This window comes from Paramormyrops kingsleyae, chromosome 13 (genome assembly GCF_048594095.1).
Source record: "Paramormyrops kingsleyae isolate MSU_618 chromosome 13, PKINGS_0.4, whole genome shotgun sequence".
NCBI classification, from domain to species: Eukaryota; Metazoa; Chordata; class Actinopteri; order Osteoglossiformes; family Mormyridae; genus Paramormyrops; species Paramormyrops kingsleyae.
Window position 1 is genome coordinate 15,027,369 of NC_132809.1, and position 14,400 is coordinate 15,041,768.

The following is a 14,400-nucleotide window of genomic DNA, read 5'->3' on the forward strand; positions in this document are numbered from 1 at the left end:
CACAGTTATATGGTTTTTCCCCTATTTTATGTAATATTTTATATTGGTATTCATATTACGCTGTTTGGGAGATGCATCTCTGTTCCGTTGTCCCAAGATTATAAAGATTTACTGTGTATAGCTCCTTAACAGGCAACTAGCAAGAGAATTTTTTTGTCAGTCCTTGCTGACCAAAGGTAACTGACTATTTCGTTCCTCCTCCCCCCCCCCCCCCACCAGAAACAACAAACCCATTGGTGCACATAATCAATGCTTGCACTTTGTTAATGTCTCAGTTCAGAAACAGATTTTTCACAGAACATCTGTCGCTATGTGCAAAATAAACAGAGGCCCTGACAAATTGTTTATGAAGGTATGTGTGATGACATGAATCACATTTGCAGTTATGTGTGGAAAGCAATGAAAAATGTCCCCTACATGACAGCGATGAGTTATGTAAGAAATCTTGCTAGGATGTATGATAACTAATTTGAACAGGAAATGGGGGGAAATGATGTTCTGCGTTCCCTGGGGCAATGATGAGAGCAGCTTGAGCAGAACAGGGAGTTTTACTGCTGATCTCAATCGAACTGCAGAAATCACTGCTGCCTGCTGTGTCCATTTTTAATGGTTAGATACCACAGTGAGACTCACTTCTCACATCTCAAGGGCTGACACTTCCTAAGCAGAGGACTGCAGAATGAATTTGCACATGAAAGCAGACCTTGTCACTCAGTCTTATAAACCTGCATCAGTCCTTGCTTTTTTGTGTGTACAGAAATATCTGACTTCAAAATTAAAAAAGACAAATTAACGGGTGCCAGTTTATTTAATATTTATTTAAATATTAAGGACTCTGATTCATGAAGGTAAATAACTGTCATGAGAAATACGCGTCCTATTTCTACACAGTCTGGTGGGACTTCTGCTCCAGTTATCAACCACTGTTATTTTTAAATCCAGTGCAGGAAAGTGCAATTTAAAAAAAGTCAGTAGAAAGTGATGATGGACTATTTGTCTTCTTTGTACAAACAGGGCTAGCTATAGATAACGTTCTTTTGAGTTACAATTAATGTAACTAAGCAATGTTATGCTATTTCCGTAATACAGAGTTCCAAGAGTTTGGCAATCCCACTGCATACATTGTTCGCATGGTGGTTTACAAAATGTTACATAATTTCGCTGCAAGGTCATTTTTATTGCTTTTCTCTTGACATATTATCTCTCAATTATAGCTTTTAAAACACGAATGACATAAAATGCAGTCTCTTTAACCATTGTGAAATTACTGCGTCTCTGTCTTTATTACTGGAAACTGATACGCCCAGCGCGTGCAGTCACCCTGATTACATCCCAGTCAATACAACAGAAGAAGACGTCAAATCGTAATCTGGCTTTTGATTGGTTGGATAGTTAATAGCAGGGATAACAATATACATTGTATTATGAATATATACGAAATACTATGTGCATGAGCAAAATTCACACTGCTGGCACTGGAAAATAAGTTCTGTCATTGCGGTGTTTTCCTGGCATTGCGTCAGTTTGAATATGTTTAAACTGAAATGGCCGGTGACTTGATGTGATCGTGTCCATTCTGTTTTTTCGTACCCCCTACTACTCAGATGAAAGTGCTGTTTCAACGTGTTTCATAGCTGTCAAGTCTCCCGTTTTGGCCGGGAAACTACCGTATTTTACCCCTCTTTCCCGCCGTCCTCCCGTATTAGTATTTTCCCGTAAATCTCCCGTATTATAATATTATTTAAAAAAATTCCTCTGCCTCTCCTAACTGAACTGTCAGTAGCCTCGCGAGAACTGCCACCTGCAGTAGTCTGCAGGTCATTTACAACATTAACCAGGTCATAAATGCGGAGCTTAAAATGGCAATGCTGTGTGCCAAAAACAACGTTACTTTCACCTTCGGTGACGATTTGAACAAGCTAGGATACAAAGTCTGCAACAAATCTGTATAATAAGCCATTAGTGAATGCCAGAGAGCCACATGAGTGAACATGAGAAATTAAAAGAAAATGTGTAATGAAAATAAAATGTAAATGACAAGTGGTTATTTTAAATTTCTTGTACACCTGTCTTAGAATGTAAGGGATACTGGAGCTTGGTTGGGGTGGTGGGGTGGCTCGCGGTGGGTGCCGGAAAATTTCCCTTATTTTCAAATCCAAAACTTGACAGGTATGACGTGTTTAGTTCAATAAAATTATTTATTTATATTTGACAATGTGGCATGTGTTAGTTATATCAGTATATAATAATAATTTATTCGAAAATTTACTAACTATGTTTTACAAATTATTTATTTGGATGGATGGATGGATGGATGGATAGGCTCTCGTATCTTGCACGGTTTCACCCCCAGGGAGAAAAGCCTAGCGTTGCTTATGGATAAACATTCTCAAACAACGTTTTTTCGTCGTAAGTGTCCACCAATTGTTTGGAGAATGCAATTAAATTGAGTGCTACTGTTTTAAATTAAATCTCAGGAAACTGGACGGACCTGAATTACATTTTAAGTGACATTAAGTAGTTGAGAAGTAATTCTTCCCAATGAATAGTTTCAGTAAAAAAACAAGCTATCACAATTACAGGTACAGCCTTGTCTACCAGAAGGCGCTGTCTTTATCCCCATTGCAACCTTTTTAGTTTATTGTTCACTCCAATATTGCACTTGTCTTGTCTTTTATTGCACTAGTGATTGTCCTGTATTGCATTGCAGTTTATCCTGTCAATGCGAAAAGAACTTCCCCTACTACAAATAATATTGCGACCTCTGAGGATTGGTCTTTGATGGGTCATGACACAGTACTGTGAGCGTAGTCGATGATGTTAACACTTCTTCTGGCTGGCAGTTTGATACACATGTTCTCTGGAGATTAGACCATCAGTAGGCTTGATGTTGCCCATTTCACATCTCTCAGAACCACAGTGATTTTCTTTTGAATGATGTACTGCTTGCAGTTCGCTCTCAAATGGGTTTGCCTTGTCCAGAGCTCCATCTGGCCTAGCACGTCTTTGTCCGTGAGGATGAGGAACACAGGAAAACACAGCTGTTTGCCAGCTTCTCGCTGGATATGCATGTGAATCAGTTGGAAAGTTCTGGAAATTCCCATGGCCAGCTCCCAGGAAAAATGTTCAGAGCAGTTTTGCTGGATGTGAAGGTCCAATGGCAGATTGAAACCACACGCAGCTGTGGATGAGTGTAGTGGTAACAGAGTAATGTTAGAGCTCATTAAAATACTCCACTCAACTACACTTGTGAAAACTTCAGTTCATTTGTACAGTTTTCAGGCCGTTTTTTTCATTTGATATTTGTTTTCCAGAATAATGGCGTTTTCTTTGAAAGGGTAGAGAAACACATGTAGATTTTATGGTTTTATGGGTATTATTCTCTTACATTTCTGGCAGTATCAGATTTGGAGAATTCCCACTCAGTTCTGCTGTCCATTTTCATGTGCACATAGCAAAACTCACCTTTGCTCAGTGTCACAGATGGTGTGAATGTGGGGAACATCTGCCTCTTCCCACATGGTGAGAGGTGACAGACGGATGGATGGATGATCTTTAATAGGCAGTGACACGGTGCTGGCAGTACTGTGAATGTGGACCAAGATGAAGATGGCAGTTGGCTGGGCATGGTGTGATAGGCACCAGAAAATGAGTCTATCACCAGTCTGGATATTGCACTCATCTCGCATAGCCACAGCCAAAAGCATTCATCTTGAACACGCCGCCACTTGAGACCTGAAGGGCAATGTCTTCGTTGATAGCCCCTGTCTCCTCATTCGGTCCTAACCCAGTCCCTTGGAGGAAGATGCACCCACTGCTCCCACGTGGACTCCTTCCCCATTTGTTCCCCCTTGCAGTGCTTGTAAACTCAGCAATTGACTGTCCAGTGCCTTTTTGTATCTAGTGGAAATCTTGCGCACATGCAAGATAATTGATTAGGTATTTCCAGTAGGTGGCAGCGCCAACTTTCACAGATCAGCGGTCAACAACAAAGGCTTGAGGAAGAGCTGTTGTTGTTGTTGTAGTAGTTACGGTGCTACCCATTTCATTACACTGTTTGTATTTCTGTTTGTTGCAGAAAATCTGGCCTCTCCTGGTATGGTGGAATATCACTGCTGTATGCATGCACCGATCACAACCATCCGCATCTGCAGTCAGATGCAGTATGAACACAGGCTACCACACATGATCGTCTGCAGCCCAAAAGCACACTTGGAAAAGTAAAATATGAACTAGGCTTAAGACTGGCAGTCTTGAGGAAGTCTTTGAAGTATCAGTTTCGAGTGGACAGAGGCCATGCCAAGGATGCAAACAGAAGCACCTGACGCTGGAGGACCTTGAGGACCAGTGTGACCTTCAAAGTCTGCAGCAGAGTGATGTGTCTGTGCCACATCCACCCGCTGTGTGAATCCTGCCCCATTCTTGCTCATCGGTGATCTCCTGGCCACAGAAACAGACCCCGCCCACCAGTTCCTCTGGAGAGCTTGCTAGGAACCAGCTTCTTCTGGTTGTCAGAGGCAGAGAGCTGCAGAAGTGAGGAACTGGGTCTTGAGGACAGTGAAACCTTCACCTGCAGCTCTTCTCACAAAGATGGAGGACTGTCTGATTTCTCCTTTCTTAGCGTCACTCCCCTTAAAGGGCCAGTACACAGCAACCAATGACTTGTCGCTGACTATTTCAATGAAAACCATCCCATTTATTTCCATCCACCCATTAACTTTCTGTAACCGCATGTCCTATTCAGGGTCTGAGGGGGTCACAAAGGCTATGGTTGCAAGGCAGGGAACAACCCAAGATGGGTTGCCAACCCATTGCAGGACACACTCACACGCCATCCACTCACACACCATTTTAGTGTAAATTTATTGTGCAGTATTATTGTGCTTCATGCAGCGGTGTTCATGATATATATCATTATATAGCTGGTTAACTGCACATCTGATTAGTAATAAATATTCGTGACTCCTTGTCACTGCCCTATATATACTCATATCAAAAGACTAGACCTTTTTCTTCTGACTGTAAGTCAGAATTTTGATGTTATGTTGTAATCTAAAATAGATAAGCCTATTATTGAAACCTTGGCAGAATAAAACCTCACTTTTTGACGACTACTGTCGTGACTTGAAAATGTCTGTTTTCCCCATTTTTTCTGAATAGAAATCAGTCTTAATAAAGGAACTCCTTCTAGTCAGTATTATGTAACAGAGGGAAAAGATAATCGATTATTTGACGCAATAGTGTTACCGTACAGATTTGAGGCTAGCGGCTCTCCCCATGAAGCTACACCCATTTCTTGAAGTCTGATGTGACCGGTGACTTCGATCTTAGTCATCGTGCGACACGAGTCACGTACGTCAACACCCCGCACCTGTCCTCATATAAAGCGGCGATCGCACCGGCTTCCCCCGCCGCTCGGAGCTGCGATGCTTCACCCCAGGATGCGGAGTGACGGTAACATGGAGAACCGGGAATCCGCAGCCATACGCCAGCAACGGAGGATGAAGCAGACCCTGCAGTTTATTCACAAGGACTCTGCCGACCTACTGCCCCTAGACGGACTCAAGAAATTGGGAACCTCCAAGGAAATGGTAACACTGGTTTTGTTGCTAAATGTATAAACTTGGTAGCATCGTCTTTGGCGACGTTTTTATTCTACGTCATCCAGAGTCCTTGGTCACTAAAGTAGAAGTATTGAAGGGTGCAAATCAAGAGCAATTTAGCTTTTAAAGCCTTAATAAGGAAAACTCAGAGCGCCACATTTTAAGTAAAATAACGTAAATGTAGTATTTTGGGAATATATTTTATTCATGCAAGTTCTTTTTTAGTACAGGCATCCAAATTGACGATTGAATTTACTTTGCCGTTCGTATACGATATTACCCATTAAGACCTTTATTGCGGGTGATTTATTGCATCCTCATGGACTTGACGCGCTGGTAAACATCAACAGCTGTTTTACTCTGGTATGCTGAACAATTTCAGTAAATATATATCGTCAGTTTTGAATGACAATTAACAATCCAACTGCATTCATTTATACAAAGATGCGAAGATTCTTACGTAAGGCTGTCATGGTGCTGGAGCAGCGGCTCCGCAGAGGACGGGGGATACAGTAGAAAATCTCCCGGGGGTCTCTCACTGCCCTGCGGGTGTCGGATAACGGGGTGGTGAAGGCGTGGGGGGACGGAGTACCTACATATGAGCAACTTAACGCATGAATTGCATATATGCAAATCAATAACACTTTTGGGGGTGGGGCACAAATACTTTGTATTAACTCGATCGGTTACTATTGAAGTACAAATCATAAACAAATATAGTCGTTACTTAAGACCTGAGCTCAGTATTTCACTTGTTATTCGTTATTAATTTCTTGTTCCTTCTGTATAGTTCCTTCAGTAGATCACAAAGGTTTACAGAATTAACATACAGTAACAAACTGCTCGAGATAAAACATGCGTCACGATTCATTAATCATGAATTAACAAGAGATCAGTATGTTACTAAGACTTACTTTGTGTTTAATTAATACATAAGTAATAACGTAATGCTACATTATTTGTGCCCTCTAAAGTGAAATGTAACCCGCAAATCTAATGTATGATTATGTAACTACTTATTCCTTGTATTTAATTTTTCATCTGGTGAACAGACATAAGGCAAAGGCCGATGAATTTAAACATTTTCCTCTTTAATAGCGGACGTGTTCTGAATGTCTATGATATCAGTCGTCAGGGAGGTACCAAAGTATTGGATTTATGCTGAAGAAATATCAACTGGAAGACTCATTTATTTTTTTTCTGCAGCAACCACATAATATTTTACAGAGACGGCTGATGGACGCCAATATGTCGAGATGCAAGCAGAACAATCGCGGCGTTAAACCCCCTAACAATGGTGCTGTACTGCAAAGCATCGGGTCTCACCTGGGAAAGCAGGAGAGCTTTATTCAGCCCGAGGAGGACGACTATGTATTTGTGAACTGCAAGGTACCCAACAGCTTCCTGCAAGCGAGTAACTTAATTAACCGTCCCCCTTTCGTGCCAATAGCTTTCATTTAAAGCTGATGTGTTGGTAATTGATGACAGCCATCTCCCTCTATTACTTCAGTGTTGGGGGCGGGAGACGAAGGTTCTGATAGACACTGGCTGCAAGGCCAACCTCATGTCCACAGCATGTGTTGAAAGACTCGGGTAAGCAGTGCATAAACCAAACGCTTGATTTCTTTATTTTAGAGCTGCTTAAATGTTAACGAAGACAAAGGATAAAATGAAATTTTGCATTAAAAATATAGATTATTGAAAGCTATTTAAAATCATGTGTATGATTAAATAATAAGAAGGAATCGGAATTATTAATTAAAGTTGTGTGTGAGCAGAAACTCACACACATGGAGGTGGGGGGGGGGTGTTTTCCGAAAAAGAATACAAAGAATACATACTTTATTCCATCGAATCATTTCTTACCTTACAAACACATTATATTCCTATTCATTTTTTGGATATCGAGGAATTTATTTTGGCCCCAAACTATGACAAGTTTTTTAAAAAGTCCTGCTTCTGCTGCTGTAATAGCCATTTGAAGATTACTTAGAAATGTACCGTCTTTTTCAGCTTAAAGGAAAGAGTCAACATGAACAAAACTGAGATGGACTCCTTGCCATTGTGGCGTAACCTCCAGCCTCAGGGGCACATCGAGAAAGTCACGCTGGTAATTGGACAAGTGAAGATCGAGTGCACAGTGACAGTCGTCGGTAGGTCAAAGGCTGTAATTAGTGACAAAAACTGCATGGTTGCTTTTTTTTTTTTTTTCAAATTTTGCACTTAAATTGCATTGTACTGAGGTCATTTCAATATATCTTTGCAGAACATGAGAAGTCTTTCATGTCTCTTGGGGCCAGAACCTTGAAATCACAGAGGGTAAGAGTTTACTACCTTGATTCCCTTTGGTTTCAGGCATGCAATTAATATAATGACTGCAATAGTTTTGCTCTTTCGTTGCGTTGTTCCAGTGTGTGATTGACATGGAAAAGCAAATGCTGGTGCTTGGCAGAGTGGAGAGGGAGCAAGTCCAGTTTGTTGATTGCAGAAGTGGACTGCTGGACTGATGGTGCGTATTGATGATCAGGACTTTGGTCTCATTGTGGTAATAGGGGCTGAACGACTAGTGACCAGAAAGAATCCTGAGGGAGTTAATCTGATTCGCAGAATTATTCCACCTACAGCAGTACTTCAGACATGGGAAAAATTATATCAGCGATTCATATTGTCTCTGACAGTTTGGAATTTAAGACAAAAGTAGTGTAATGGAATAATATTTATTATCTGAATATGTAAGGTTTCTTTGTTACTGAAATTTTGAAATATTTCAGCATTTATTATATTGTGTATCGAATATTTTTTTCAGCTACATTTGTCTACTTAATAGCTTTTAACCATTAAAAAAAAAAGTCCCTTTCTGTGAGGGAACATGAACAATGTAGTAGTACATGCTTACTTAATGCATTAATTAACCAGTAACTAAGTGTTCGTTACATACTGAGCCCATGTTCATTCATCATTAATAAATCATGACAGTTCACGTATTTCATTCAGGCACTACCAGTTAACTAATTAGTTAATGGTAAGACATGAGGGGGCAAAAATGACAGATCATTTGCTACTCAAGAACAAATCATGAGCAAATCATAGGTTTCCCCATGAAATATATGAACTGTCATGATAGGATCAGTACTTAACAATTAGTTACTGGTTAATTAATGCATTAAGTAAGTGTGTACATTATTCATGTCCCCTCAAGTAAAGTGTCATCAAAAAAGACATTTCCCATTGGTTCTACATATGGTGCAACACATTATAAATCTCTTTTTTCCTTTCCTCAACTGTTAGGTCTCCCTGACTCCAGGAAGTCTGATCCCTCACCCTACTGTGTGGAAATAGATGTTGAGACCTCTAGCCTTAGGAATGAAAAGATGCCCCCCTCTGCAATAGCTGTCTCTTCACAGAAAGGTAAACAGGAGTCACCCAGCCAGGCCAAAAATGGAAGTCCGCATTCTGACGGGCGTCCTGCTACTGGATTGCCTCAGGAGCTCACTGCCCTAAAAATGACCACCTATCTCACCGTTGCCAAGCTGAACTCTATTTAAAGTTGTTTTTTATATGTATACATATAGTAATATTACAAAGCAACACCAAATAATCCAAATATCATTGGTCAGTACTGTTATTTTTTAGAAAAAAAAAATCAAGTTAGAAAAACAAGTGCTTTGTACAAATGGTTGTATACTGTTCATAGGATAAATGTAGCTATACGAACATGTGTGTAGCATAGGTGTAAATCTCCACACTGCTGTCCTGCCCTTGTGTATAGGATAGGTGTACATCTCCACACTGCTGCCCTGCCCCTGTATGTAGGATAGGTGTAAATCTCCACACTGCTGTCCTGCCCTTGTGTATAGGATAGGTGTAAATTTCCACATTTCTGTTCTGCCCCTGTGTGTAGGATAGGTGTAAATCTCCACACTGCTGTCCTGCTCCTGTGTGTAGGATAGGTGTAAATCTCCACATTTCTGTTCTGCCCCTGTGTGTAGGATAGATGTAAATCTCCACACTGCTGTTCTGCCCCTGTGTGTAGGATAGATGTAAATCTCCACACAGCTGTCCTGCTCCTGTGTGTAGGATAGGTGTAAATCTCCACATTTCTGTTCTGCCCCTGTGTGTAGGATAGGTGTAAATCTCCACACTGCTGTCCTGCTCCTATGTGTAGGATAGATGTAAATCTCCACACAGCTGTCCTGCTCCTGTGTGTAGGATAGGTGTAAATCTCCACATTTCTGTTCTGCCCCTGTGTGTAGGATGGGTGTAAATCTCCACACTGCTGTCCTGCTCCTATGTGTAGGATAGATGTAAATCTCCACACTGCTGTTCTGCCCCTGTGTATAGGATAGGTGTAAATCTCCACATTTCTGTTCTGCCCCTGTGTGTAGGATAGATGTAAATCTCCACACTGCTGTTCTGCCCCTGTGTGTAGGATAGGTGTAAATCTCCACACAGCTGTCCTGCTCCTGTGTGTAGGATAGGTGTAAATCTCCACACAGCTGTCCTGCTCCTGTGTGTAGGATAGGTGTAAATCTCCACATTTCTGTTCTGCCCCTGTGTGTAGGATAGATGTAAATCTCCACACTGCTGTTCTGCCCCTGTGTGTAGGATAGGTGTAAATCTCCACACTGCTGTCCTGCTCCTGTGTGTAGGATAGGTGTAAATCTCCACATTTCTGTTCTGCCCCTGTGTGTAGGATAGATGTAAATCTCCACACAGCTGTCCTGCTCCTGTGTGTAGGATAGGTGTAAATCTCCACATTTCTGTTCTGCCCCTTTGTGTAGGATAGATGTAAATCTCCACACTGCTGTCCTGCTCCTATGTGTAGGATAGGTGTAAATCTCCACACTGCTGTCCTGCTCCTATGTGTAGGATAGGTGTAAATCTCCACACTGCTGTCCTGCCCCTGTGTGTAGGATAGGTGTAAATCTCCACACTGCTGTTCTGCCCCTGTGTGTAGGATAGATGTAAATCTCCACACAGCTGTCCTGCTCCTGTGTGTAGGATAGGTGTAAATCTCCACATTTCTGTTCTGCCCCTGTGTGTAGGATAGATGTAAATCTCCACACTGCTGTCCTGCCCCTGTGTGTAGGATAGGTGTAAATATCCACACTGCTATCCTGCCCCTGTGTGTAGGATAGGTGTAAATATCCACACTGCTATCCTGCTCCTGTGTGTAGGATAGGTGTAAATATCCACACTGCTATCCTGCCCCTGTGTGTAGGATAGGTGTAAATCTCCACACTGCTGTTCTGCCCCTGTGTGTAGGATAGGTGTAAATCTCCACACTGCTGTCCTGCCCCTATGTGTAGGATAGGTGTAAATCTCCACACTGCTGTTCTGCTCCTGTGTGTAGGATAGGTGTAAATATCCACACTGCTATCCTGCCCCTGTGTGTAGGATAGGTGTAAATATCCACACTGCTATCCTGCTCCTGTGTGTAGGATAGGTGTAAATATCCACACTGCTATCCTGCTCCTGTGTGTAGGATAGGTGTAAATCTCCACACTGCTGTCCTGCCCCTGTGTGTAGGATAGGTGTAAATCTCCACACTGCTGTCCTGCCCCTATGTGTAGGATAGGTGTAAATCTCCACACTGCTGTCCTGCCCCTGTGTGTAGGATAGGTGTAAATCTCCACACTGCTGTCCTGCCCCTGTGTGTAGGATAGGTGTAAATCTCCACACTGCTGTCCTGCCCCTATGTGTAGGATAGGTGTAAATCTCCACACTGCTGTTCTGCCCCTGTGTGTAGGATAGGTGTAGGATAGATGTAAGACTTTAAAATGTTTTTGAAGTATTTTTATAAGTGCAGGTAAATCCACTAGATGTGATGCTTTAGTATAACTAGATACCAATAGTTGACTAAATTACACAAGCTGTACCTTTCTCACTAGTTTTGATATAGTATTTTCATAGAGATACAGCGTTAACACTGATCTTCACACTTAAATATGTGTAATGCTGTTTTTTAATTTATATAAAGTACGGTAGTATATTGCTTATGATACATATTTTGTGTACTTTCAATTATGTCAATCTGTACAATTTATATAGACGCATTTATCAATGTTATCAATAAAGTAAGTGGATCGCATTCATGTATTTTTAATTTGAGTAAAACTGAAGTGGGAACGTTAACGGGGGCAGCTTTCCCATTGTGATCCAAACATTTGGTGATGTTCACGTACGGAGTTTATGTCACTGGCATCTTTAGCTTATTATTTATGGAGAAGCCAGATGACAGATTACAATTTCGGCATCAGATAATCCCTCTGAAAACGCCCCTCACTCTACTCCTGTGTGTGTGGTTATTTGGTACCTACAACAAATAAAAGAAAGTCTTCACTGATCCGTTATCTTACACAATCACAGGGCAGAAGAGAGAGCACAGCACACCATATAATAAAGCATACCCATTTCCAGAACATTCTCAGAACTGCAAAGAAATCATGCGGCTATGCTTATGTCTAATGGTTGTACATTTCCAGGAAGAAATTCAACAAGGAAATCCATTTATTGATCTTCTATAACCACTTACCCAGTACAGGGTCACATTGTAAGCAAAATTCAGCCAGGAGTAATTACTGATTTAACGGCTGAGCGGTGCTGCTGGAAGCGGCCATGAGATAAATGTGTGTGGGTGTCATTTTTAATGATCTGGCCAGTAACAGGTGTGTGTGCAGGGTGACAGACCGCAGGAAGCTTGTTAGCAAGCGCTAAAAAATAATTGTCAGGCCTGACTGGATAGGAAACATGATTAACCAACAAAACGCAACACGAGCCCAGTCTCGGAGGCAAAATCTTTATTACAGACAACCAAATGGACAAAATGGACCTATTTCCAATCCTGATTAGTGTGATGTCCAGGTGTTTATGAATAACAGCCATGTCTCAATGCTCTGCTCCCTAAAGGGCAAGTATCAATTGGGTCTATGATTATGATCTCTGTCACTTTGAAGAATGCCTTTTGATGTGGTTACGTTCACACTCTGGGCCAATTACAAGAGCTCAGGAAATGAAGCAAATTAAGGATCAATAAAGCCATCGTATGGCTAAGTAAAATTATTTCTATGTTATTTTGTGAACAGCTTGTCTAATTGCTGCAATATGAGTAATGAATTTGATTTAAAGTAAGGTTTTTTTTTTGGACTGAAGCACCAGAGAAATGTTTAATTTCCTTTTGCCTGTGGACCTGGTCTCACCATTTGTGATACTCCCCATGTGGGCTAAACCAATCTGCAATGTGACAAGCAGTGTACAAAAGCCCAGACTCCACTTGCTGAATCACGGGTACAATCACAGGGCTGTGTAATGAATGCGACCAGAGCTCATTTAATTTTCTGCTCCTTTGGTCACACGCCTGGTGAAGGTGAGAGAACATGCAGTCTATCATGTCCCTGGTACTCTCACCTTTCCTGGTATTTAATAGGTTCCAAGAAATAAAATAAGCTGAAGTCCATGTGGTGGATTGGTTTAATTTCTGTGGCTCTGATCAGGGTTACAGGTTTATAATTATCTATTTATGAAATAGAGTAAAACAGGCTTCACTCCTAATCGTGTTACACTTTTCAGGGTGCTGGACTGTAGAAAAGAGTAAATCAAATAACAAAAGTCAAGCGGTATTGATTTAACTAGTGGTGTGGTGATACCCTGCATCGCACTTGTTGTGTTACCATTAGCCGTCCAGCAGGATGTGCTCATGAGCTTTGCTGTATTTTTTTTTTATTTTAAATGCACATTGTCTTTAGCACACCAAAGAAGGCATTAGGCTGAAACACGTCTGCGTGGAGATGTTGGCTAATAAAGTCCATTCATGCAAAGTGTGACCTCTTCCTTTTTTTACTTTACTTTACATTATCTATTTACACAGCAGGGCTATTTTCCAAAGAATTTCAGGCTATGTCTTTGGCACATGGAGGAAATGGCAGAATTCCTGAGGACTTTGACTTGCAAATATTTAGTGACACAAACAGGTCTTTTCCCACAAGAATGTATGCTGCAACATTCCTAAGTTAGGAGAAACCTAAAAATGAATTTCAGCCACTGGTGTACTTGAAAATGTTACTGTGGGAGGTAATTTCCCCACGGGGATCAATAAAGTATTAATTAATTGGCTAGAATTACAATTGGCATTCATTACATTTGAAATCATCTCATTTTATGTGGGGGGAAATAAATCTGAAAAAGTACACAGCTGAATACTCAATCGAGATTATGAGAAACTTACTAAAAATTCAGTTAGGCTGCCTTAGCACATATTTATTCACAACAAGCTTGGATGCACAGTATATTTTAAAGTTATATCAATACAAACATCTGTTAAGAGAATAGGATAACATTTGTTTCAGATTAAATTTTCATGATTGGGATGCAGGACAGACCATCAGTGAGTTAGATCAGGGGATCCCAAAGCCGGGGTCACGGAATGATTTCCAGAGTATGTTTGTGATAATATCCATTGTAACAATCTCCCCACCCCCCACCCCGGTCCGTGAAATGGGTGTAGGAAGTCTCCGGCACTGTTATTTTCAGTCATGGGCTGAAAGTCCGGGAACCCATGATCTTGATCTATTATTGGATCTTGCATCATTACATTACATTTATCTTACATTTACATTCTTTTAACAGATGCTTTTGTCCAAAGTGACACGCAGCTGAGTATCAGAGTGCAGGGTCAGCCAGTGACTCTGGAGCAATTTGGATTAAGGGTCTTGCTCAAGATCCCAATAGTGAATGTCACTCTATTGACCACAGGATTTAAACCAACAACCTTATGGACACATGGAGCCCTAACTTGCCG

At 41.2% G+C, this 14,400-nt stretch overlaps 1 protein-coding gene across 2 annotated transcripts; it reads left to right on the top strand.

Annotated features, from left to right (window-relative positions):
* Positions 1-5,256: 5,256 nt before the first annotated feature.
* LOC111849712 (nuclear receptor-interacting protein 3) lies at positions 5,257-13,420 on the top strand. Of its 2 annotated transcripts, XR_011982228.1 has the most exons (8): positions 5,257-5,591; positions 6,810-6,992; positions 7,114-7,196; positions 7,617-7,756; positions 7,870-7,922; positions 8,015-8,112; positions 8,892-9,333; positions 9,422-13,420. XR_011982228.1 is itself a non-coding variant. In XM_023822828.2 (7 exons), exons 1-6 carry the CDS (start codon positions 5,427-5,429, stop codon positions 8,108-8,110), a joined length of 720 nt encoding a protein of 239 aa, XP_023678596.1. In that variant the 5' UTR covers positions 5,257-5,426; the 3' UTR covers positions 8,111-8,112; positions 8,892-13,420. The 2 variants fall into 2 exon arrangements, 1 of the variants encoding a protein (XP_023678596.1); XM_023822828.2 differs by having other exon boundaries at positions 8,892-13,420.
* Positions 13,421-14,400: the final 980 nt, after the last annotated feature.